The 26,908-nt window shown below is 40.8% G+C and overlaps 1 protein-coding gene and 2 long non-coding RNA genes across 4 annotated transcripts; 1 reads left to right on the top strand and 2 right to left on the bottom strand.

The window, feature by feature from the left end:
- The first annotated feature begins 1,077 nt into the window (after positions 1-1,077).
- On the top strand, positions 1,078-4,254 carry LOC143131623 (uncharacterized). Its single transcript, XR_012988144.1, has 3 exons — positions 1,078-1,452; positions 1,599-1,826; positions 3,631-4,254. It is a non-coding gene; the product is annotated as an uncharacterized LOC143131623 (long non-coding RNA).
- LOC143131624 (uncharacterized) lies at positions 3,443-5,140 on the bottom strand. Of its 2 annotated transcripts, XR_012988146.1 has the most exons (4): positions 5,068-5,140; positions 4,640-4,740; positions 4,437-4,510; positions 3,443-3,514 (listed from the first exon to the last, which is right to left on the bottom strand). It is a non-coding gene; the product is annotated as an uncharacterized LOC143131624 (long non-coding RNA). The 2 variants fall into 2 exon arrangements; XR_012988145.1 differs by lacking the exon at positions 3,443-3,514 and having other exon boundaries at positions 4,293-4,510.
- A 207-nt stretch (positions 5,141-5,347) lies between these two features.
- Positions 5,348-6,268, bottom strand: LOC143131849 (uncharacterized). The gene is made up of 2 exons (XM_076291434.1): positions 6,096-6,268; positions 5,348-5,879 (listed from the first exon to the last, which is right to left on the bottom strand). The coding sequence occupies exons 1-2, from the start codon at positions 6,266-6,268 to the stop codon at positions 5,348-5,350; spliced, it is 705 nt and encodes a 234-aa protein (XP_076147549.1).
- Positions 6,269-26,908: the final 20,640 nt, after the last annotated feature.

Here is a 26,908-nt window from a genome sequence, read left to right on the forward strand (position 1 = left end):
GATGGGATGGTCTATGACCCCAAGAGCCAGTCTGTCTTTGGACTTGTTGAAGTTAAGTGCCCAAACGTAGCAAGTTATGTGGACTGTCCATACATTGCAGTCCGTGACGGAACACCAACTTTGAAGAAAACCCATCCTTACTTCTGGCAGATACAGGGCCAGATGCTGATTTCTGGATGTGAGTGGTGTGATTTTGTTGTGTACACACAGGAGGACATGCTTGTAGAAAGGATTCCTCGTGACCGTGAAATCACTGACATCATCAAAGAGAGGGTTGATTACTTTTTTTTCTATGTTTACCTCAGCACTTTCTTGTGTAGTGTAGTGTAGTGCATGTTATATGTAGTGCATGTTATGCATTTTTTAAATTTAATGGTAATATTTAAACACATGAACATGAGTTAAATAACAAATGGCTGACTATTAAAAAGATGGCTTTAAATAATTTGGTATGATGGTATTTTTGCTACTGTTGCAGAAGGTCAGATATACTTAATGGTAAGACATGAAATTGGTGCATTAAAGTAAACAAAGGGACACAGTTTTAGACAGTAATAATACTAATAGATTTATTTAACAACCAACATGCTTGTTTTCCCTGGTAAAGTAAAAGGATAAAAAGCTTCAGCTTTAGCTGTTTTTCCTACCCATGGCTCAGGCTTCAGGCTTCTTAACCCATGCTTTGACAAGAGGCCCATTTTCATAATTGGTGAGGAGACACGCAACAGTATAGAGTTGGTTGATGCTCCCAAAAAGCCGTAGAGGGATTTCAGTGTCAAAAAATTTGTGCTCTTTCACTCGCCGAATGAGTCGCTCCACATGCACCCTAAGACGAGCTATGGCCTGGGTCTCCCTAACTTCAGCAGCAGACATTTGAGACCGCCCAGCGAGGAATGCTGGCCTGTAAATCTTACAGGGTACAATGTCTTCGATCAGAAAACCACGATCTACCATGACAGCCATGTCAGGTTTTAAGAGGTTGATGATACCAGATTCCTTTGTGATCTGCTTATCGCTTATGGAGCCGGCATAGAGAGAGGAAACAAAGGTCACTGCTCCATGTGGAGCAATCCCAATTCACCTTTGGCTAAGCCCCGCCCCCCTTAGTTACTGTTGCTACGTCCGACAACTTCTGGGCTCTAGTTTTCTGACTGGTTATCGTAAGACTATCAACAACATGGCTTATGCTGTGACAGCTCTTCCTGCTGAACTTTTGTCAAAGTTTTATAAAGCAGCAAATAAAGTGTCCGATAGGAGTAGACAAAAAGGTCTGCAATATGCGTTCGAAGGCTATATTCAGGACATACAGGTGAAACGCAAAGAACAAGGCATCCAAATAGAGGCAAAAGCATACCGGTCACAGTCAAAAAATGAACCACCGCATATCCTACTAATCGAGACGGAGGCTGGGACTGACAATATCAAGGAGCAACACTGTTCATGCAAAGCTGGGTACGTCTCTATTCACTTCTAAAATCGTTATTACGAAGCAAACGGACTAACGTTACGCACGTATACGTTGTATTTATTCAGCATGTGCTAGCGTATCAACAACCGGTAGACTATTCAACTGTAACTTAAGGTGATGTTATGGTTAGCTCCACAGGGTTTTGCGCGCACATCATTGGGCTTATCCATACCCTGGATCTCTGCAAGGCACAACACATAAACGCTGTGCCAGTTCAGTCCTCCACAAGCTTACCCCAACAATGGCATAAGCCAAGAGGTGCTAAAGTAGCACCACAGCCTGTGACAGCAGTCGTTGTGGCCAGGGCCAAGACAGAGCGAAAACGGAGACCCATCTTCTGCCAATACCGCAATGACAGGTGAGTCACAGCTATGTTTATTTTTAACACCATGTAGGCTGGCTATCCCATTGTGTCCCTCCACCATAAGCAACTTAATTGTATGTAGCCTATGTGTTTGAGAGCACATGACATACGCAGAAATGTATTTTGCATTTCAGATTACTTGACATACGTAGAAATGTGTGACTTTTCCATCTCACAGGGCCATCTCTGAGGTAACAGATCAGGATTTGTTGTTATTGAAACAGCTGACAGGGACACCTATGAGCTACATAGCAAGCAAACCCCCGATAGATGTAGTGATAGGTCAGGAGAAGTACCCTCTTGGAAGTGGCTTGAGCTACCAGGTAAAGCAGATTATGTAAAACTGTTAAAGATAATGACTAATTTCTTATCATTTGCAGGAAGACATTTTATTACAGTCACATAGCCAACATACATTTGATTTAATTTTCAATAACAACACAATAATTGATTTATCATGTTAAAAAAAAACATTCAAATTCAGGAGCTTAACTGTGTGTAGACAGATCATTGTGCTGTATCCTATGCTTTTATAATGTTCGGCTGGAAATTGGACAGCATACAGACCACAAACCATATCTGATTTATGTTTCCAAGTCTGACATTAGGGATCCGTCCAGAAACCATTTTAAATTTCTTCACTTTGGCTATGGCTCTTTCTACATGTACTCGGTGTTTGGCTATTTTCTTTGTCATCTCAACGTCTGTAGCTGGCATCTGACTATTTGATTTGGCAAAGGGGGGAATGTTCAAATTAAGCCCAAGCTCCTTTACATCCTTCTCAATAAGAAAACCCTTATCCACCATGAGCCCATCACCTGCCTTAAGATAGCCACACTGAAGCAGACCTTTCAGTAAATCTTTGATCCCACATTGTCTAAATAGCTCTTGGTCTGAGATTGATCCTGTGTAAAGTGTGGATACAAAGATAATGGCACCACGAGGATCACAGGCAATAAGACATTTAAGTGTGTTGGCAGATTTGTAGTTTGAGTAAGTCTGACTTTGAAGTAACAGTGATGTTGGTTTTTCTGTCTTAATCTCTGTACCATCAAGAATAGCAAATGTTGTTGGGAACTCTGCTCTGTAGGTGTCAGGCATGTTTTGTGTTATTGTGTCCCTGTGTGGCCAAATAGACATGTTGCCTAGCCTACCATACATGAAATCAATCCATGAATTGAATAAAGTGCTAACAGTTCGTTCTGGAATTTGAAATTTGAAGGCCAGCTCTTTCAGATCAAAGTTTTGCCTCAGCTTCATAAGCACAAGTAGGAACTGTTGTCTTAAAGGCATGAGGTTGATTTGCTGATCTACTCTGTGGTATGTCACAGGGCTAAGTGTTTGTGTATCTGTTGCAGTACTGGGTATCCTAAAAAAAGCACACAGCTTGTTGAACTCATCATAACTAAAACCTGTGCTGTACTTAAAGTACTCAGGCACATTGCAGTTAGATATAGTCTCCGGTGTGAGTTGGTAATGAACTTGAGTGGGTGTGGTGTGGGTGAGTGAGTGAGATGAGTGAGTTTGAATCTCTTCCCTCAGCAAGGCATTTTCTTTTTCTTTATCGGCAACTTGCCTCTTTAATTGATTTATTTCTTCTTGGTCCTCTGTGCGATCCTGGTGTGGATCCTCTGTGTGAATCTGGTCTGTGGGAATCTGGTCTGCTGTGTGAATCTGGTTTTCTGTGTAAAAACACAACAATGACATTAATAAAATGAGGCCTAGTAAAAAAAAATAAAAAAAAACAAGAAACATAATGTAAATAATAAATGTTTTTTTCCCCCTTCAATGCATACAGCTCCCACTATTGGACAACACTTCACAAGCATCCTCCCAATCAAACTCCAGTGACTTCCCAGCATTCCCTTTGCCACCACAGCCAGGCTCTTTCTGTACTGTCCTTAATGAAGTGCAGATGGAAAGGTTCAGTACCATAGTAGTCTCAAAGGCTGAGGCAGAGGCACTTGAGAAAAACACCAGACAGCAGAGTAGCAACAACATCTGGCATCATGTCCGCTCTATCCGCCTAACCTCATCGTCCTTCAAAAGAATATTCTCTAGAAGAGCTGACTTTGAACAACTTGCCATCATCATGCAGAGGAAGAAGAAGAGCATCATGACAAAAGCCATGAAGAGAGGCCTGGAGCTTGAGCCAGCCGCTGCAGCCCAGTATGCGGTCATCACTGGTAATGATGTGCAAGTGTGTGGGTTTGTCATCAACCCTAACGCCCCCTATTTGGGTACATCCCCTGACAGAAGGGTTCAGAGTGATGAGAGTGAGACCTATGGACTACTCGAAATTAAATGTCCAATGAAAATCAGCTACACCGATTGCCAGTACCTTAAAAAGGGTAGCGATGACACCTACAGGCTCAATCGTACACACGAATATTACTTCCAAATCATGGGACAATTGGGGATAACTGGGATGCCATGGTGTGAACTTTTTGTGTCATGTGAAAGTGACTATCACCTGGAGCGAATTTGTTTTGATCCCGAGATGTGGAGGAAAATAAAAGATAAACTTGACTGGTACTTTTTTGAGCACTTTCTCCCTACAATGTGCAATGACAGTCCACAACAGTCACATGAACTGTAGCCTACCTGTTTCAATGACGATGGACAACTCCTCTGATGTGGTGTCCTGCACTGATGAGCCTGATACTGTGGAGATGCCTCTGTAAATAGATAGATACATACAAATAAATACATATGTAAAATCGATTAAAGTGTTTGATATTATTCTGATACTGTGTTGTGGCTGTAATATTTTTTCTGTGATTGAATTATATAAATATACCTCTTACCTCTTAGTTGGCAGTCTTCGACTTTTGACTGCACTTCCTCCACCAGGAATAGCAGGGACTGGATTTGGGGATTCGGGACTTGGTTCTCCATTAACAAAATGCTGAAATAGTGATGTAAAATATTGTTGGACTGTGGCAACACGGTGGCGGTAGTCACCTTAAAAACTACCACAGCGTATCTATAACATTAACGTTAGGTGTTTGTAACTTTAATAACGAAGTTAGCTAGCTGCTAACATCCAGCCGCTAGTCAAAGAAAACAATCCTGATTTACGTGATAGCTAAGCTATCCCTAAACTTGCTTGCTTGCTAGCACATTGATTCTTCAATAATTAGGTTAGAGAACCGAAATCATAACCTAACACAGCATAAAATTGTCTAACTAGTATATCATATAACTTCACAGTAAGATTAAAAGCAAAATTTACCTTAGAGCACACAAAAGTGTGCTTGTTGATCCTCGAGGGGTTTAGCTGACTGTGAGGACGTCCACACAGTTTAATCCAAAGACGACACTTGTCAGGATTTGACTTGGGAAGGGGAAAAAACGGACACCCCCCTCCAACCTTTCTGGGAAACGCGTATCTGTATTACAAATGCCCCAGGCACAACGTTTAACCATATTTTTGATCAAAATACCTGCCGAGACCGAAAATATGAGACGCCTGCGTTAAAGTCAATGGAGCGATGTGAAAAAGTGTCGGACCTCTATGGGAGCTCGTTGTTGGCTGCGCTGTGATTGGTCAATCTACATTCTAGGGTGTGGCTTAGCCAAAGGTGAATTAGACCTTTGAGTGTGCAGTGGGATTTGTAGGTGGAAAAAACCTCACTCTGGAGGAGAGGGGAGGATGGGCACTGACACTTAAGCTCGGTGCAGTCAAGGATTACAGTGGTGTCAGGGTAGTCCTTGAAATCCTCAGGCAAATATTCACCTATCTGCTCCTGTGGTATCCAGATCCTGGCTGAACCGAGTACCGTGTAAAGGAAATTACTCCATGATGCTATAATGCGACTGACCGTGGACTGATGGACATTGTACCGGTCAGCGAGGTCCCGTTGTTTGGAGCCCAGGGCGAGATAGTTCAAAAACATGAAGCACTCATCAATGGGCTGGAGGGAATGGGTTGCAGACTTCGACTCAGTGAGATTTCCTCTCTGAGCCTGCCTCACACTGACCATGGATGGCACCGCAGGTTCAATCAGGGCCCAGAACCGCATCAGCAACGTGTATGAGGCAAACCTTAAAAAATGAGATACAGATATTTGATTGAATATGTGTAAATGATTTTCACAATTAACTATATAGCAGAATAAACAGCAATCACTTTAATTCAACACTGCTGATACTGCATTTAGACAGTATCACCAATTAAAATAACTAGGCTAATACTCTGAGAAAATAATTTATTTGCTGCCCATGCATCTTTTTCGAAACTGACTAGGCTAGTCATCTTACCTTGTGAAGAACCGGATGTCCTTGTCTGAAGCAGCAAAGCGATGGATCCCAAACCTCTGCTTCATCGTAAGGCTTTCAACCTGTTCCCTAAGCAGGCGAACCTCCTCTCGTAGAGCTGTATTTTCGGCGGCGACTGCGGAGGCAGGATCAGGATCACCGGAATCTTCCTCCATGGCTTCATCTTGTTCGGGGGCGTGATCGTCCAGCGGCAGCGGTCTATCTCTCCTCTCCCAAACACTTGTTCTTACAGGTGGGAGGGAGAAGTTATTCCATTGAAACAAAGCTGGGATAGATCCCTTTTTCAACAATCGTCGTCCTTTCTCCGACGCTGGTTCACGAAGATCTTCTTTGCCGGCTACACACCCGGGTGTGAGGCGTTATCGTGAAGTTGTCCCTACGAATGGCGACAACCCACTTGCGTCTTAATTCTTCATCCGTGGGGAAAGTGTGGAAACTAAGTATTAGCAGAGGCCTGACACATCGGCACACAACAGTGTTCAGACGTTGAGCCCATAGATCGTTGATATTTAAATGTTTTCTTCATCATCTATTTACCTCAGCACCAAGCTTGTCAACAGCGGTAGGGATAGCATTCCGGAAATGGCAACGGTGGCTTAGTTGTAAACGGAAGTACGTCGGCACTAGCGTTGGCATATAGGCTATTCCTTAGAAAGTACAAGGACTCCTTCGGTTCCCTCTAATGATGACACCAAAGCAAAGGAAGGTAGAGAACCACCTTACAAGATACCTCAAGGAGTTAGATGAAGATAAAGTTTATACGCTGCACCCCAGGATGTGATCAAATTCAAAATTCAAAAAAGGCCTGACAAAAATAATTCTGTGGAAATGCATGGATTACAGTTTCTTCCAGTAGCAGCAACTGGAATCCATGCATTTCCACGGAATTATTTTTGGAATCTGATCCCTTATCATACCTGTTCATTCTTACTCGTCGCTCGACTTATCGTGACTAAATTCAAGATGGCTGCAAACGCTAAACTTCGAGAAGATACTCTCTGTATAAATCGTCTTGTAAGTAAACTACCAGTGCTTTTTCAAAGTTCTCAATGTCTCGTTTTAAATGTCAGGGCCCTTGGAAGTCTACCAATGAAGTGTGGAGATACATTGAGCCTCGTAAATGGTGTAAAACAGTGATTTATTTGCATGGCTATGCCGATGCCGAGGCACCACCATTGACCGCCTTGTTGGTAGCATCTGCTAACTAGCGCCAGATTTCGGAGTGCAGGGGACAAGCCGAGATGGGCTATGAGACATACGTTCACACTCGGTATCATGTTTCAAAACACTTTAGGTCAAAATCACACCGGAATTCTCCTTTATGTCGTGTTACACTGTTCCCATCGATATTCAGGCTGTCTTCCAGTCATCTGAAACAACACAAAATAAACATTAGCCATTTATTCCTTTTTGAAAATAGGCTAAGTCACAATTACACTCGTTTTTTATCATCAGTGATCCTGTCAGCGTTATCACTGTTTTTTCCAAAATAGGCTAATTATTGTGAGTTATTTTGCTCAAGCTAAGCTAGTAGCCTATATTGCTGGAAAATAATAGTATAAACTTACAGTAGGCCTAAAGTTATCAATCGCTCGGCTGCTTGTTGTTGTCTCTGAATAAACCAACAGAGATAAAAAGCAGACAGCCTACCTTGAAAAGTTGAGCTGTGTCCTAGTCCAACTCCAGGCTAAATCATGTCAAAAGATTGATAGTGCGCAAACCAAAGATCCTTGATTAACGTTACTGCTTGGACTTCTGCATGCGTGGCAAGAATATGGGGTTGTCTCATAGCACTGTTTGATCTGACACAAACAGCAATTGACTACTTTTACCACTGCTAGGTAATAATAAAAAATAATGAAACGAGCATATGATCAATATTGAGCCAACTATATCTTCTTTTCCAGCCTTACTGTAGAAATGAAGTGGCCAAGGGAACATATAGTGCACCCCCATGGCTTCTAAATTTGTGCCATTCCAAAATACCTTTTTTTTCTTTAGCAGCCAGTTGACAATGAAGTAGGGAAAGGACAGTCAATTTAGCAGAATCCGCACCTTAATTAATATCATTACCACCTGGGTCTGCTGTGAAAAAATGGTCCTTCGGCTCATATCCGTATCACAGGTTTGGGCCAAATCAGTGTTTTGTATTTTAAACGCATTTCCTGACTTCCAGTTGAGTTGCGGAAATCGGACCTGCAATCTGTAAACCGGTGATAAAACAGCATTACTAGCAGAGCTGAAACCTCTATCAGGAGCAGATCTGTCCCACAGCCAGATACAGTATGTCCGCTACAGGCGAATCTAAAGGCTTTTATGCGGATCCGGCCCAAAGGAAATTGCTATCTGGGGAGAGCCCCATGTACACTTTTACAGAGCAGTTTCCCTGCACAACTGTGGCAAATCTGATGAGAACTTTATGTGTGTTAGCGCTTGAGTCCCTACCAGCCTTTAAATAACGGAAATGCTTTCTTTTCTCAGTGTAATGAAATCCATTTGGTTTGTATAGACCCCACTCCCTTCCACAAAAGTGCACAAATAGACAATCCATCTCCATATTTATCCCTGTGAAACAGTACGATATTTACACAGCAATCTGAAACAAACAAGCGAATCCAGACATCATCATTACGATGGTGAAGCATGATCAAACCTTGGGTCCTGGCTCGCCCCTGTCTCTCTCTCACTCTCTCTTTCTCTCTCTCTCTCCAGCTCTGTTTCCAAAATTAGTCTTTGAGTGAATAACTGAGGTGCAATTTGTTTTAAAGGAGACTAATAGCTCTGTGGCTCTCTGGGAATATTAGGACCCAGGTGAATAGTGGAATAGCCTCTCCTCAATATGTGCATTCCCCCCCCTGGGGCCCCCTGGTTTAGTGCATGTGTGGTTGTGAGGCAAAACTCTACCAGCAAGGGAGGCATTATTTTGCGCTTTTATTCATGAGTGTATTAGGGGGTATTCATTAGCATGTGTTTGCCTAACTAGGTTATCTGCCAGATGTCTTTGTGGCATCCTACACAATGTGCTTCTTTATGGTCTAGTGAATGTGTACATCATCATTGTCACCCTGCTAGCCACTCAGAACAAGGCCTTCTCCATCAAGGCCACAGTAATGACATTCTGTGATGTCAGGATTTGAACTTAAATCAGTGCAGATTGATACCTCATCAGAACTAAAATGGAAGCTGAAAAACAGGTGAATGCAATTAATTCTCGATAAACTACTTACTGTCATATGAATTGCTTTAAATAAATCACCTGATAAGTAAGTATGTTCTGTAGCCGTAGCACTGCGACAATGCAGATGTGTTTGAGGCAGCTCCAGGAGAGCGCCTGGTGATAGTTTTGTATGAGTGTGTGTGTGTGGTCTTCTCTTCCTTCACATGGAGCTCAGATTCCCATTCAGTGTGACCCTGGAGACTAATTTCCACACAAACACACAGACAAAAAAAGTTCATGTTTTTCATGATGGAGCGCAAAGGAGACAGAGTCCGCAGACAATAGAGAATGCCTTTACAAGTGTCCTGATGAATATTTCACAGTATATACATATCCTTGCTAAAGATCAGGTCTCTATGAGTTCCCTAAGGTGTGTATGTGTGTGTGGGTGTGTGTGTGTGTGTGTGTGTGTGTGAGAGAGAGAGAGAGAGAGAGTATCTGTGTGTGTGTGTCTTTGAGAAGGGAGAGAGATTGAGAGGAACAAGTCACACTTTGTCCTTTAGGCCTCAAAAGACAATCTGCGCCTTTAAGCAAAGAATTAGAATTAGAAATTAGCACCTGCATTATTAATGCATCGTGTTGTGCATGTAAGTCCCAACAGACAGCTTCTTTCAGCTCTCTCTGTATATATCTCTCTCTCTCAATCTCTCTCTCTCTCTCACACACACACACACACACACACTCTCTCTCCCTCTCTTGTAAAAGTGTAAAAGTGAAATCACATCACACAAAGTGAAGTGCATGCACTCATGCAAATGGACTTACCAGAGGAGGCCTTAGGTGAGAATGTTCTATATGAACACACACACAAACACACACACACACACACACACACATATGCACAAGTATACACAGGAGACAGGGGATGATTATTTAATATTTCGGAAAAAAAAAAAATCGGTAACACTTTATAATAACTACACACAATGTATTGCAATGCCCTGCAAGACATAGAAAATTCGGCAACACTTTACTTGACCGGTCAGTCCATAACACATTCATAGCAGCTGTCATAAACTGCACATAAAACATTCATAACTGTTTCATGAGACATGACTCAACATTCATACCAAACCTTTCATGAATGTGGAAGACAGAATGACGACAACTTGTCAAAATAAAAGTCCAACATTGTATTTGTGTAACCTGGGTACCATTAATTTAATCTCTCTAGCCTTTGTAAATATTTCATGAATATCTTATGAAGTCTACATTGAATGTCACTTTACTATACAAGTTGTGAAGTATTCGTAATAACTGAGTTTAACACTGGGAGGTAAACTAGCCTACATTCAGCTGACCCGTATTTGTGTATCCTGGAATGGTTGGACATTCCCAGTAGCAAAAGATAATAATCATCTGCAAAGGTTACATCATAAAACAAATTCATTTTTATGAAACAAAAATTATTTGCTTGACCATGTTCTGTCTTTTTGGCTCTGGAGTAGCCCATTGACTTAGATGTGATATGATCAGATAAGAGGTTTGGACCAAAAACGGCAATGCTGCTTTGCGACTTTGGACTTTTATTTTGACAAGTTCTCGTCGTTCTGTCTTTCACATTCATGAAAGGTTTGGTATGAATGTTGAGTCATGTCTCATGAAACAGTCTTGAATGCTTTATGTGCAGTTTATGACAGCTGCTATGAATGTGTTATGAACTCACCCGTCAAGTAAAGTGTTACCGAAAATCCTCACTTTAGATAAGTTCACAAAATATCATTAACCCTAACTTATCATTTATGAATGTGTCCCAACTGTTAAATTATACAAATATTACTTAATTAACACATTTTTGTTTGCTGCCCACACGAGCCTGGGCCGTAAGAATAATTTATTAAGTATTACAAATAATGTATAAACATATTTTAGATATAGGCTGACAAACCAACTGTGTGTACAAATGCTTTACTAATGAGAATGAATATAGGAACAATAGTTTACAAATGATGAACAAACTATTCACTAATTGGTTACACATGCTTAATAAATTATGAATTGTGTGTAGTTATTATAAAGTGTTACCAAAAATTCATACACCTGTAGCTTGGACACTTCACCGAGGAGAGAAAGGACCATTAAATGCAAATGTCACCATGTTAAACTTGTATACAGTTTCATCACTGAAAAAAGGAAAGACATACAGTCTCTGAGATGTGACTGCTGAATCCACCCAATTATTCAAGTCCTATGACCGGTAGAGGTAGTGTTGTGGCTTAGGATGCATGCAGTAGCCATAAATGTATGGGTTCAGTTCCCGCTAGAATAATATCCTTTGATCATTTGTACACATCTTCTTGCTTCAGAAGTTTAAAGCTGGTTTTATTTTCGTTGACCCTCCTAGCTACCTCCCTGGTAGTGGATCACCGAAGCACCATATGTTTCTCTCTGGGATTTGTGTATTCACAGGCAGATATTTCCACAGAGGCCAGTTGTTGAACAGGCCTTTGAAGTGTGTGATGGGCTTCCACCTTCACAGCACACAACTCTCACATATTCTTTGTCCCTCTCGTCAGAACTACATGTCATCAGACTCTAATTACAGTAAGGTTTGATGCGATGTGTCATCATGAAGCTAATTAGCATGTTATATAGCATGCTGAATGCAATGTGTCAAGCTAATTACCATTTTATAAAGCACTCTGAATGGCTGAGTTAGAAACTCGGTGGCTGCTTGTTTGGCAATGGATATGTAGTTAACAGGTATGACACCTCACCCACCACAACTCGGTATTGTGTTTGAAAAGAGTTGGTCTCAAAAGGCATCTTTCGGCCTGGCAATCCAAATGCTAATTCTGCAGTTAATAATTCATCACCTGAATAATTTAGCAGGAGAGTGAATGTTGAAGTTTTGGAGTTGAGGGTCCCTGCAGTAGCTATTTCAACAACGTAGAGAACTTTCAGAGTTAAAAAAAGGCCATTCTTCTTGTTTCCACGTGTGCACAGTTGGTGCACAGTAGAGCCTGACTATTGAACCATGGGGATTGGTTTATAGAAGAGCACCTGAAGTATTTCAATTTCAATGGCAGGGTGTAGGGTGGATTTGGAAAAGATTTTGGAAAGACTACAGTCTCAGACCCTCTCACATCTAAAGACAAGCCATCAAGTTTTTAAGTCACAGATTAGTCACAGACTATGATTTTGCAATGGCTAGGGATCTTGCAGGGTCACAAAAACGGTTCACTAATGTTAGCAATGTTTAATTGATTTAAATACAGATTTAACGTTACCTAGCATCGCGTAGCGCTACTGCAATCAAAACGAGAAGGCTTTCGCAAGTGTTTTGAGCTCTATGTAATATTCCAACCTCAGTAGCTACAATTTGACCACCGCTCGTGTGTGTGTGTGTGTGTGTGTGCGTGTGTGTGTGTGTGTGTGCTTACATCCGTGCTGTATGGAGCAGGTAGCAATGAAAACCTGAGATGGAGATGGAGTTTCATTGTAGCATAATCAAGTGGAATGGATTTGACATGAGCGTCAGAGCTACTGTATGATATGAACAGTTTTAAAACAGCACTGATATTTTGCATGGCAAAAGTGTGGGGTCCAAACTAACAATTATAAAAAGTGGGTGGGACATGTCCCACGTCCTCGTATAATGGCTCCGACGTCAGAGAGTGTGTGGAGAAATTCACTTGACTTATAGCCTACAATGAAAAGAAGTCAGCTAATGTTAAGATTGTAGCAAGTTAACACAGCTGATCATGTTATCTGGCTACCCTTTTATCTTGCTAGCGTTGTCCAAGCCATTTAGTAGGCCTTCATAGTATCATGGTTATAGTTTTACAAATGAATATACATGGAAATTCAGGTTAAAGTCATGGAAAAGTCAGAGAAAAGTCATGGAATTTTACATTTGGCTTAGAGTGGGAAACCTTCCTCTCTCATTTGGTTGTTATAACCACCGTGTTTTGCTGTGTTTTTTTCTCTCCCTGTGGGCTCTATTTTGCTCTAACTACCTCATTTGTATGATTTTAGAGTTTTGGTTAAAATACACCGACACCTAGGCTACATATTTCTCTTGGTCCATGAGGCCACCCAATGACATGGGTCTTTGTTACGCCAAAGAACCCACAAGCTTGTCCCCTTTACTCCTAAATTAATCTTCAGCACATCTTCAAGCTTTGTTGGTTACACAGACTAAATTGCCAGATTTAAGACTTACCGAACCTCCGCACCAGCAGGCTTCCCGTGGAGTCAATTGTGGCCAGGTCTGCTCCGAGAAGGCTATGGGGCAAGAGCTCTGAGATGCATTAGAAAATCCGCTGAAGGTAGATATTGGAAGTCTCATAAATAAAACATCATTGCCGCGGCCGCCACCGTGTCAGGTGTAAAAATGCATTTGCGTTTTCCTGTGTGTGTCTGTGTGTGATTCTGTCTGTGTGTGTTACTGAATTTCTGTGTTCATGCCCTTTAATATGTCCATGCAGCTTCCTGCTCCCCTAGACCAGTATTTATTTTTAGCAATTCTGTTTCAACTCATTTACATTTATTTCCAAGCAGACACTACCTGGTGAATTATAATGACTCATAGATACAACCCTACAACAATGGACAGCCTGGTTGAGAAGCAACAAAATTTGATAGTCTTATCAATCCCCATTTTCCAAAATATTCTTCCCTCTAACACACAAACACACACACAGCCTACTTGATTTAAGTTATCCTGATCTATGTATGTAAGCACCACAATGTTATCCATCTCCAAAAAGGGGGGAACACTAGATGTACCGCAGAGCGGTACAAAATATGACCGCTGCCCAGTTCAGCACATTTTTTCCAGAAAAATAAGTCATGCTTGTCAAATTGTGTTAATTTCCTACTTTGTTCCTTGTTTGTGTGTTTGTAATTGAGTTCGTGCAGAGTGTGTGGTTGTTTTTGTGTATATGTTTTTTGTGTGTGTTTTTTTTGTGTGTGAATGTGTGTGTGCGTGTGTTTGTGTATGTAGGTGTGTTTGTATGTGTTGGTGCATGTGTGTATGTGTGTTTATGTGTTTGTGTGCGTGTTTGTGCGTGTCGTGTGTGTGCATGTACATGTGTGTGCATGTGTAGTGTGTGTGTGTGTGTGTGTTTTTGTGTGTGTGTGTGTGTGTGTGTGTGTGTGTGTGTGTGTGTGTGTGTGTGCATGTGTGTGTGTCTTTATGTATGTGTACATAATCTAGATGTACCGCAGAGCGGTACAAAATATGACCGCCGCCCAGTCCAGCACATTTTTTCCACAAAAAGAAATCACGCTGAAAGGCCTATATGATTCTAACTGTCTCACTAAATTGCATTATCCACACTCAATTCTCACTGGTATCTGCTAGACAACAAGTACCAAAACATTATTAGTTCATAGATTTCACATGTAAAATTCATTTTATACAACCCCACCTCCATCTTGCCTGTTCATAATTCTTGATTGTTTGTGTTATGTTTATGTTATGTGTGTGTGTGTGTGTGTGTGTGTGTGTGTGTGTGCGTGCTTGTGTGTGTGCCTGCGTATGTGGCTGTGCATGCAAGCGTACATATGTCTACTGTGTGAGTATGTGTCATACGTATGATTACTGTGAATGTATGTGTGTGTGTGTGTGTATCTGTTTGTGCACATGTGTGCACATGAAATGGGTTAACATGACCCCTGGAGGCAAACATACGGAAAAAAATGGTCATCCTAGGCCCTATAGTTCTCAAGATATTCACAGAGAACTGTGTCTGCCCTACCCTCCTTTTGGGGGGTCCAGTCCAGCGGGGGGGCTACAGATCAAAACGAAAAATGACGGTTCCATGTTATCGATGTGGGGGTACATGCCCACCAAGTTTTGTGTACCCCGGTCTTTCAGTGTCCCGGGAATCCTTGTTGGTGTACGTCACTAAATGTACACATAAATTATTTTATTGTAAGGCCCCCCATGAACGAAAGTACACAAAACTTGGCATGCATTCGGAGGGTGTCATAATGATCCTACACTTTTCATTTCGTGCAGTTTTGACCTTGTCAGCCAGAGATATTGTGATGAAAACACCTAATTTTTTGCTTTTTAATTTTTAACTAGGTGGCGCTATACATGAAATAAGTGGTAATGGGATGGGTTGACATGTCCCCTTAAGACCAACATACAAAAAAAAGGTGGACCTCCTAGGCCCTACGGTTCTCGAGATATTCACAGAAAACTGTCTCCGGCCACCTACAGGCCAGTTGATGTATAGTAACATAAATGAATTTATTGTGTGGCCCCCCATGAACGGAATTCCACGAAACTTGGCGTGCATTCAGAGGGTGTCATAATGATCCTACACTTCCAATTTCGTGCAGTTTTGACTATGCTAGGTCACAGATACCTGCGATTACAACACCTCATTTTTACTTTTTTGTGTTTAACTAGGTGGCGCTATACATGAAATGAGTGGTTATTGAATGGGTTGACATGGCCTCTTGAGATCAACATACCAAAAAAAAATGGTCCTCCTAAACCCTACGGTTTTCAAGATATTCACAGAAAACTGTGTCTGCCCTACCCTCCTTTCTGGGGGGTCCAGTCCAGCGGGGTGGCTACAGATCAAAACGAAAAACGATGGTTCCATGCTATCCATGTGGGGTTACATGCCCACCAAGTTTCGTGTACCCCGGTCTTTCAGTGTCCCGGGACTCATTGACGGAAATTTGGGCATGCGAAAAAGAAAAAAAAATAATAATCTGACTAAACCTATATGACCGCCGCTTCGCTGCGCGGCGGTCATAATAAAGCAAATCAGGGAACCACCTACTCTTTGCGATCAGGTAGGGCCTAGGATGACCAATTTTTTGCATATGTTTGCCTCCAGGGGTCTTGTTAACCCATTCCATATGCACACATGTGCATAAACAGATATTCACACACACACACACACATACATTCACAGTAATCATACTGTACGTATACACACACGACACATACACACACAGTAGACGTACGCATGCATGCACATGCACACACACAGGCATACACACAGGCACACCCACAAGCACGCACACACACACACACACACACAAACATAAACACGTACACGCACACATGCATACAATTCAAGAATTTCTCTGAATTATGAACAGGCAAGATGGGGGTGGGGTTGTATAAAATGTATTTTACATGTGAAATCTTTGAACTAATCATGTTTTGGTACTTGTTGTGTGCATAATACAATTCAGTGAGACAGTTAGAATCCTGTATGCCTTTCACCTTTTGTTTTTAGCCAGCAACCAGATCAGCAGATACCCTAACTTTGCTGAATTACTAAAGCTAAGCAGGCTTAGTTAGTACTTGGATAAGAAACCTCCTTGGAAGAGTAGGTTCCTGCTGGAAGCGGTGTTGGTGGCTGGCCAGTAGGTGGCACTCTTCCCTGTGGCCAAAAGCCACCAAACAAATATCAATCCCAATGTCCTATTGCAGTGACAGGGACACTGTACTGCAGGAGATGTTTTCCTTTGCATGAATGTTACATTGAGGTCCTGACTCACTATGGTTGATCCCATGGCACTTATTGCAAAGAGTAGTTCCCTGATTTGCTTTATTTATATACACATAAAGGCACACACACATGCACACACACACAGACACACACACACATACATGCACACACACGACACGCACAAACACGCACATAAACACATAAAAACACATATACACACACATGCACCCACACATACAAACACACCTACAGTACATACACAAACACACACACACACTCACACACAACAAAACACACACAAAACACATATACACAAAAACAACCACACACTCTGCAGACACTCAATTACAAACACAAAAAATGAACAAAGTAGGAAATGAACACAATTTGACAAGTGTGACATTTTTGTGGAAAAAATGTGCTGGACTGGGCGGCGGTCATATTTTGTACCGCTCTGCGGTACATCTAGTTATTACTGGACATTGTTTTTGTTGACATAAAAGCCAGTTATTGACTGATGTTTTGTGTACGACTTGCATACACCAGAGCTACATGGCCTTAAGCAGATCTGAACGCCTTTCATATGGGATTTTGCTGAAGTTGACTTCGGTTGCCATTAAACAAAAACTAAGGCATGAACAAGAACAAGAATCATGAACGAGAATAATTTTGTCTTGAATCAGTTTGGTAATTGGATCCTGTGTTTCCATGGCATTTCCCTTGTACTTTTAACTGCAAGTTACCCACCACAGCACTTAGATCTGTAAGCAAAGTGGTTTTGGAAGTGTGGGGTCATGCACTAAGAGTATTCACATTGGCGTGGATGTGTTTAAACAGCTCGCTGGATTGCTGTGGGAGAAAACAGCTTAAATGTTAAAAGCAGTCAGTTGAAAAGAGGGATTATCACAGAAAACTTCCTTCCTGGTGCATGCCTCTTTAGGACAGCACTGGCGGATTAATAATTAAATGACAGATGTTTGGATGCATCTATTGGCACAGACCTGGTTCTTCTCTCCAGCTCAAGCAAAGTCCCCTGATAAGGCCTTCCAGGCTTTGTCAATAAGAGACTAGAGGTACCAAGGCAAACACGATTAAGCCTTCAGTAGAGTCGAAAATAAAACTGTGAAGACAGCTGGCACATATTGAATATTTTCACTTTTTTTTTATTTTTAAGTCCCCGTAGGAAGCTAAAGCCAAGACAAAACTCTATATGTCACATATTTAAATATTGCAAATCAGTAGTGTGTGTGATACATGTTTGTGTGTGTGTGTGTGTGTGTTTGTGTGTGTGTGTGTGTGTCCACCACAGCTTATACTGTATGAAGAGCAAGCCAGAGACTTCAAGAGAATCTGACTCATATGATCTGGCTTCTGTGCATCTGCATATCCAGCGATTGCATGGCCCTTTTGTCTCTCACACAATTCACTATAGAAGTGTTTCAAATTGTTCAATGTATTTGTCATGCCGTCTACCATGTAAGCCATCAGTTTGCTCAGGGTTTTGAATTCAGTTAGACATTTGATACAGGTTTTCTGAACAAGGGCGTGGAGACAAAATACCCATTTTCAAAATCATTGCACCTGGCAGAATAACATAACTGTACCCTGAACTCTCATGACACACGTCCTTCAGTCCCAAAACAGCAGGCCACGGACAGGTGACAAGACATGCGTCTGGTGTGGGTGTTGCCCAGAGAGGAGGAGGAGGAGCCAAGTGATTGTATGTCATCAGGTAAACTTGTGCGCCGGTGCACCTAATTGGGCGTCATCCTCCTACCAGCTTCCAGCACTCCTGTAATTGAACACACACAAATGGGCAACAAAACACAGCCTGGGATGAAAAGGGGTGAAGCACAAGGCAGTGACAACACACACACTCACACACATGCTCAAACATACAGCCATTCAGTGATTTGAAGATGCAAAAGTAATTTTGGTGTGGCTAATTCAGTGAGGATAGAAAGGCAGAATTGAAAAGTAAGCATAACATGTTATGAGGAATGAGGAACCGTGAAGTCGGAACCACTACCATGTTATCACCACAGTTATAACCATTACCATAGTGTCACCACTACCATAGTGTCACCAGTCAACCACTACCATAGTGTCACCAGTCATAACCACTACCATGTTACCACTGCAGTCATACACACAAGGCTGTTGTAAATATGAAAATCTAAATGTAAATCTAAATCTGAAAAAGAGTGGTTTGTGAAGATGTATTATTTTTCTGTCAGCTTCAACAGCCAAACTAGCAGATGGCTAGTGGTTAGCCCTTGCCAAATGCTCAGCATGTGACAATGCTTCTCAAAATATCTAACAGGGAGGAAGACAGAGAGGCCTCTCAAACCACAGAGTCCACATTTCAACTGCCAAGGTCTGTAGCAGCATTCTCCGCTAATGAGAGTGACAGGCCACATATTAACCAAGTTGTCCAAAATATCAGGTAAAATAAATAACAATTTCTCATACAGAAATAAACAGGTACAAAATATATACCTGTTTCAGTGGAAACCAAAATAATGATAATGAGCATTTGAGTATGCAAGATGGCAGCATGTTCAGTTGCCAATTCATAGTTTAAAGTGGTGCATAGACTCTATGGGAAGGTTATAATGAAAGGAAGCATAATATTGTATGTGTGAGAATACATCAATATGTCTTACAAGAAAGACTATTTGAAAGACTGTGGAGGCTCTTCAGACAGTCTCCAGACCAGTCACAGAGAGAAAGCATAAAACAGGCCAGACAAATTGCATCTGAATTTCAATGTGTTTTCCACTGGGGTACCTTTTAAAATAGTTCATGATTTTCTGATTCTCTGACTGTTTGTAAAGCCAAGGCACAGACAGAAAGCTAGAATTCTGACTTCTCGTTAACACCTGCATGTCTAGTCCATGTGCAGTCTTGCCTCTCGAAAACAAATCATCTCATCAACTTGATTTTTCTATTTTGTCTTGCTCCCATGCCAGAAGCAATGAAGAAATAAAAATAGAACATACTTCAGTCTGTGTTACTTCTCCTCCAGGTTTGCAAGTCTGGCAGATTGAAAGCTAAGCCACGTTTTACCAGTAATCAAATTTGCTCTTTAAAGCTGACAGGACGCTGGAGGCCAAAATATAGAAAAGGGGGACCTTTTTTTCTTAGACTTGTTCTTTGTTGTTTTCTAAAAGTATTTCCTAAGGACTGACGGTAAAAATAATGGAATAAAAAAGCAGTCTTGATCTTGTAGGAAAGATGTGGCAATCTCCTGCAACTCTCAAAGCTTATGGAGAGTTTCAGTTCATTGAGATTGATGGTGTGATGAGGCCTCTCGCTGTGAAGCTACAACAGAGCCATGTCTCTCTTGAAACTGCTGCAGAGATAATGACAGTGAAGCAAGAGAGGGTTTAAAGATGGCGTTTATTTTTGGCTCTGTGTGTGTCTGTGTTTTCTTGTACAGTCAGAAAGTGTATCTCAAAAAAGGAAATGGTAATGGATGACTCGTGTTTCCAATGTTTCTTGAAAACTTTCGTAAATGGCAGTCTGGATTACTAAAACCATGTGGAATGAGTTAGACTTCATTTGAGATTTTTTAGTTATATTTTCAGTTTAACAAATTGTCACGATTGATACAAAACTTCTTGGTTCTAACTTCTTATTTCTTAAGTCATTACCTTTACAAATTATACATAATAAACATGTTGTCATAGTAGCCACATTTACATGGACACTTTTAATCCGATTAGAAACGGATTAACGGCTCAATCGGAATAAAAATGATCATATTAACACCTCGATCGGAACAGTATACGGTCATTTGGATTGCGTGCTGTATCTTCCTAATATATAAGGAAAAGTAGGCAACAACGGCTATTCCGATCAAAGATTCTAAAGAGCTTGAGAGCACCTGATCGGAATAGAACGTACCCTATGTAAACAGACGGTACACATTTTTCAATCGAAATAGTTTAATCGGAATGACAAAAAAACTGTCCATGTAAACGTGGCTGTTGTTACAGTAGATTATTAATGTAGTCTGATAAGTGCAAGGATTTATTTCCAAATAAATATAAGGTTTGATGAATTAGTACAAGTGAACTGTGACATATAGCTATTTCCATGCACTATGAATAGTCATACAGAACATATGTAAAGGCATCCTCCTCAAAAACCTCTCTACCAGAATTTCCAGAGGGTAAATGATCATTGGAAATTAACAGCACATGCCATTGCTCATTTGTGCATTTGCAAGACTGTCCTGCCATTAATGCTAATGATCGCCGAGGGTGACGCATGACATAAATAGAAATTGTATATTCCCATTTTTTTTTTATTCTCTTTTCCTCTGCATCAGATAAAACCATTTCCCTGTCACCATATGAGCCACTCAGTTCAACCTAAACGAGTGTTTTTTCATGTGAAACAAATAATGAAGACATATGATTTACTGCAATTTGTACACTGGCTCTTCGCATCAAGCGCCAAACAGGTGAACATGAATCAAAGAAATCGTTCCTTGTCTGACAACACCTTCCATTCTATGCGGATTAGCTTAATGGGCTTAAAGCTTAATGATGACCACCCTTTGCTCTCTATCGCTCTCAGTCTTGCTGCCTTGCTGTTGTGATGTCACTTCCTCTGTCCTGATTTCTTGGTGTTTTTTGTGTGCCTCGTGGTGTGTTTTCTGGCATCATTGGAAATGAGGCGTAACATGCTCACAGCAGGTCGATTTGCTCCACCTCTTGCACAGCACCTCAGCACCCAACCCCAATATACAACTCTGGCTGTCTGTTCTCTCTCTCTCTCTCTCTCTCTGTATGTGTACATGTAAGGGGTTAGTGTGTGCGTTTCTATGTGTATGAGCGTGTGTGTGTGCGTGTGTGTGTGTGAGAGAGAGTTTGTGTGTGTGTGTGTGTGTGTGTGTGTGTGTGTGTGTGTGTGTTTGTGTGGGTGCTTTTGTGTAAGCATTATGTCTGGCTTGTGTTTGTGGACCACAAAAGAAAAGTATGACAGGGCTGTCATACTGTAGCACAGCAGACATTGAACCCTTGCAGAACTATTTTTGTTAGGCCTACAAAAATCTTAAAGAACACAAACATTCCAGAATCATGCCAACAGTGCGTGTGACACCTCTCAGAATCTGTTTTCTCCCCCTCTGTTTACAGGAAGTTCTGTATGTCATGATCATCTGTACAGGCTGAAACATGAGATCAGGATGGGCAGAAGGAGATGCTTGATTAACTTTAATCTTTTCAGCTCGTCACAGCTGGCAAACCCAGACAGTAAAGGTAATTTCTGGCTCTAGTCAGAAAAAGGAAGAGGTTATCTTCTTACCAGCAACATCCTGACAACCAGTTCAGGTATTACCATATCTAATTTCCCATATCTCCTTCTGATGCCAAGATTGATTAAGGACATTTGTCCAAGGACTGTTAAACTGTCCAGTATTACGCCACCTGTGTGTGTGTGTGTGTGTGTGTGTGTGTGTGTGTGTGTGTGTTACAGAAAGAGAGACAGAGAGTCTACTACGTGTTCACTGTAGCACAAGTAAAATGTTTTATTCTGTCTCAGTCATTGGAGCTTCAGAGACAAAAACGTCTGCACACTCTCATCAATTCCTCTCTCAGTGGCGAGCACGGGACACCATCATGAGGATCAAGTAGCACCATCTTATGGAAAGGGTAAAGACACCACAGAGCTGCATCAGCATGTAGGAAGCTACAGCTTGTTCACACTGAAATAGTCAATCTTGGCTCCGTTGGAAGAGTAATGGAATGTTAAAATACAATTCATAATGCTGAATGCTAAAATAAAGTGAAAGCTGACTGTTTTTTATCAAAAAAGGAAACAGACCCACAACAGCAAATAAAACCATTTCCCTCTTTTCCTTTCTCTGACCCTCTCTCACTCTCTCTTTTTCTCAACCCCCATCTGTCTCTTTCCTCTCACATACAGTATGAGTGTGTGTGTACATGTGTCTGAGTTTGTGTGTAAATATATACAGTATGTGTGTGTGTGTGTGTGTGTGTGTGTGTGTGTGTTTGAGTGTTTATGTGTTTATGTGTGTCTCTCTCTCATATGGCCGAAGGTGACAGGGCTAGTTTCTGTCACTTTCTGCACAGCCCCAGTAAGTCCCACTCCTGTTCTGTGCTGTGAGGATGGGGTGCATTGGCTGTGGGTGGGTGTTCAGACCTCGGCAGGGTCACCTGGGGGAGCAGGTGCCATGAGTGGGCTTGTCGTCATTGACAGGTGCATTACAGGACAGAGCTCCAACTGGCTCTCAGTTTATGGTTCAATCATCCAGCAGGACTCTGCCTCTCAAGCATAGAATGAAAGCACAGACAGCTTTGCAGTTTTTTTGAACTGTTTCAAAGCCTGTTTGATCAATGTATTTGTCTTTTTTATTCCTGCCTTTGTCTTTATAGATGCCTGACTGTCTCAGTTTTTATTCACTGTAGAGACAGACGAGTAATTGTGGTCAGATTAGTATAACAGGTATTACCTTATTACAAAGTGTCTCATCGTTTGACTTTGAGGCTGCTTGGGAATTCATCAGGCCCGCTTAGTGAGGAGGGGATAGGATCACTTGTCTAGTGTGAGAGGGCTCCCCTCATCACAATGTAATGTAAAATTGACACCCATTATGTAAATTTAAATGACAGTCATCAAAGCAAAACAGAGCATTAATGAAATTATGTAGATAAACCCAAGATTGAATGTCTAATGAAATTGTATTTCAAACACCTCTGCCTGTTTATTAAAACATCCAAAGGATAACGTATAATCACTATGTACATATTTAAGTACACTATCATTTTTGTGCTGCAGCAATAGATTACAATAGCTTTTCAATCTCCATACACTGTTAAAGCAGCAATGCCCCCATGTGGACCTGTCTTTCCCAATGTACATCCCTCTTAGGGCATCCCAGAAGTCCTGAGTACCGGTTTCCATGGAGTACTTAGTTTTAATGTGAAGTGTGAGAAAGCTTGCATAGCAGATCTGTTTATGCGCTGGATCTCTGAAACTGAAGCTATCTACGATATTATCCAGTCAACAATGGGCGTCTCCATGACACCTCAGTATTCAGAAATACGGTTTTCTATTTCTGGCTGAAGCTTCATTGTATTGATTTTAATATGGCGGTAGACAGTGCTTGATGTATCTTAAGCCATGTAAAAGCAAACTTATATTTTTCTATACAGAATATCCATATTGAGTGCAGAATTGTCAACATTTTGAAAGAAATATAGGTTGAAGCACATTCTAGTTATCCTACTGAGACTGGACTAAGTTATAAAGTAAACCGAATGGACAGGTAATTGAAACGGTCTATTAAATGTCTCCGGCAATATAGGAAGTTCAGAAAACGCTAGCCGTCCGTATGTTTGTGTAAAAGAATGCATGGTCAGCACATATGAAACAAGGCAAACCAATCTTCTGGTGTTCAGTTCTCTTTTTGCACGTTTTTCCAATTAATACTAACACCAGACGAGAATATAATATTACAATATTTGGCCTATCAAAGTTATCAGATATTAGCTAGGCTAAAAAATCACAGAGTAGGCTATCCCATTGGGATTCCATTGGAAATTAAATGCGATTCAGCGCTACTTATTGAATATGTATCGTATACGTTTTGCTCAAATAGTGGTCAATAGTAAATAATATAGGCCTACTATTATATTTTGCTTTTGTATATGCAGGTTTCAGGAGTATGGGGAGAGAAGCATTTTATTGGCTATTGATCTTTTAACCAAATCACAAATTGTGACTTTAATTATTTAACTAAATAATGATTAACATCTGATAATAGCATCTGAATTATCTGTTGCTGATTAAATTCTAGCTAAATGATCTCTGATGAAAATTGTCATCCTGAGAATGGTTTCAAAAGTATCTATTCTGCCAACAATGCTAGGTAAGGGTTTTTTTTTTTAGATTACTGTATGTCTGCACTCTGCACTAAATGTGAATGTTTTATTTTGTCAAACAAGAAAAAAAAATGAAACAAAAGTCAATTATTGTGTGAGATGAAACGTAGATTGGATACCATTCTAGTATACAAACAATTTGCATGAAACAATAATGAAAGTATAAAATATATGCGAGAGGTACACACTGGGAGACAATAATTTAGTATTGCCCGACTTCCCATAACAGCAATAATAACAATCTCTAGTTTTGCCCTATTAAATTGAGGTTTTGTATGTTGCAAGTTGCAAGTTGAGGCCAAGGCAGTGGCCAGGCCTAATTCTCAGAATTATTAGTGGTGTTTTATTTGCTCAGCAGATGGAGGAAGTGCTGTGTAATGGACATCATTAGGGCCAGAAACAAGGAAGTGTGCAACCTCCATCTTGGGAGGAAAAGCAATTTTGACCTAAATAGATTACTGTGGGATTATCCAGCATTCATTAACTATGAACACATTGGCATTCACTAATGTATATAATTAGACTTTTTTTTTTGTTTTTGCTCAAAAAAGGCATGTGAATAAATGTGCATGAAAAATGAAAACTGACTCATTACTGAACTACTTAATTCACCAATTAATTTTGAGCATTATTATTCTGCATACTTGACGTGTACAGATATAGTTAAATATCTCATTACCTGGTGTGGAGTGGAGTATGATTTAGGTAAGGGATAATGTATTGTCTGATAATTACCGGCGGACAATACATTATCCCGCTTATTACACTGCTACTTGCCAAAACAAGAAAAGAAACCTAACATAATGAATCTTTAAAAATGATTTTGCTACCGTTTCGTGTCTTCCGCTGACAAAATAAATAGTTCGCCACACAGATAGAACTTGACAGTTTCAGGTGTTGCGTGTCAACGTCTTACTAGCTTACTTTCCCTTTCAATGAAATTCCATTGCAATAAGCGAACGGAATTCTTGCGGAGGGATATGAAAGACGTTAATCAATCCGTTGCCATTGACAGCGGTGATTTATATACTTTGCCGGTGATTTATATAGATTTAACATAGGCCCGAACGTTGGGAAGGCCCATTCATGTAAATGGAACTTTCTGCAGCACTCTGAAGAGCTGTGTAATAATGGGTTTTAAAACCTCTGAATTAGGATGCTCTGTCATTTAGCTGGTGTTCCTTAGTAGCAGCATTTTAATCTGGTGAAAACAGGACTGCATGGTGGTATGTTTTTTTTTTTTTTTGAACAGATTAAAATTGTTGTTTTTTTCATCACAATGATGTCTCACTGCAGTTGCATTTCTGCAAGTCAGCTGAAACCTCCTACCCATTTCTCACCGCCTACCATCAGGCAAGAGCACAGGACTTTTAATCTCCAAGTACTCTCATTGCTGATTGCATATATGGGCAACACTTTATAATAACTACATGTATGTCATGTATGATGTATCTATATTCATTTTGTTGCGTCATGCAGTATCAACGAGTCTTGTTATCTGCAGGCATAACATTGACATTACTATTCTTGTTCCAACAAAAGGACATACGTGCCTACTGGCAGGTGGGGAAATTCCATCTCCCTATTTCTCCTCTTAGTTGGTCTCAAAGAGATGTTCTTGCACAATGCCCCTGGAATCTGGACAGGTGGGGAAATAGCCAATGGGGAGATGACCAGCCCCAGAGTCCAGCTCTTTCCATGCAGACGTTAATGTTACATGTCAGTGGATGTCTGTTGAGTAGGTGAGAAGAATGAATGCATGGAACAATGATAGAACGGTGACATCAAAGACAGCATTTAATTGAAATGGGTTCTTCTCTTCAGCTAACAATGGGATGAATGTCCTTTCGAGTCTTCAGAAATATGCATCTTAGCAACACCCCTCCCACCCTGACAAACTAATTTACTAACTGTCAATCCAATTATCTATGACAGATCTATATTTCAAGCTAGGGAATTGAGTACAACATACACTATTAAAGATGACAGCTGTTTGTGTTCTACCTTCAGTTTTGGGGAGGAAAAACATGCTATTTCTGTCCTACTTGGACACCCAGCATGGACAATTTGATAGGAGGCTGAAATGAAAAGAAAATATGATGGTTTGTCCCTGTAATTGAAAGTGAGTTTGGGATCTCTGGCCTTCTCAAGGACAGCACACAAGTGCACACACACACGCACACACACACATATATATATATATATATATATACATATATATATATATATATA

This window comes from Alosa pseudoharengus, unplaced genomic scaffold (assembly GCF_046254945.1).
Source record: "Alosa pseudoharengus isolate Yale_2024_CS ecotype anadromous, Long Island Sound unplaced genomic scaffold, YU_APseudo_1.1 YU_APseudo_1.1_scf_18, whole genome shotgun sequence".
Lineage (NCBI taxonomy): Eukaryota > Metazoa > Chordata > Actinopteri > Clupeiformes > Clupeidae > Alosa > Alosa pseudoharengus.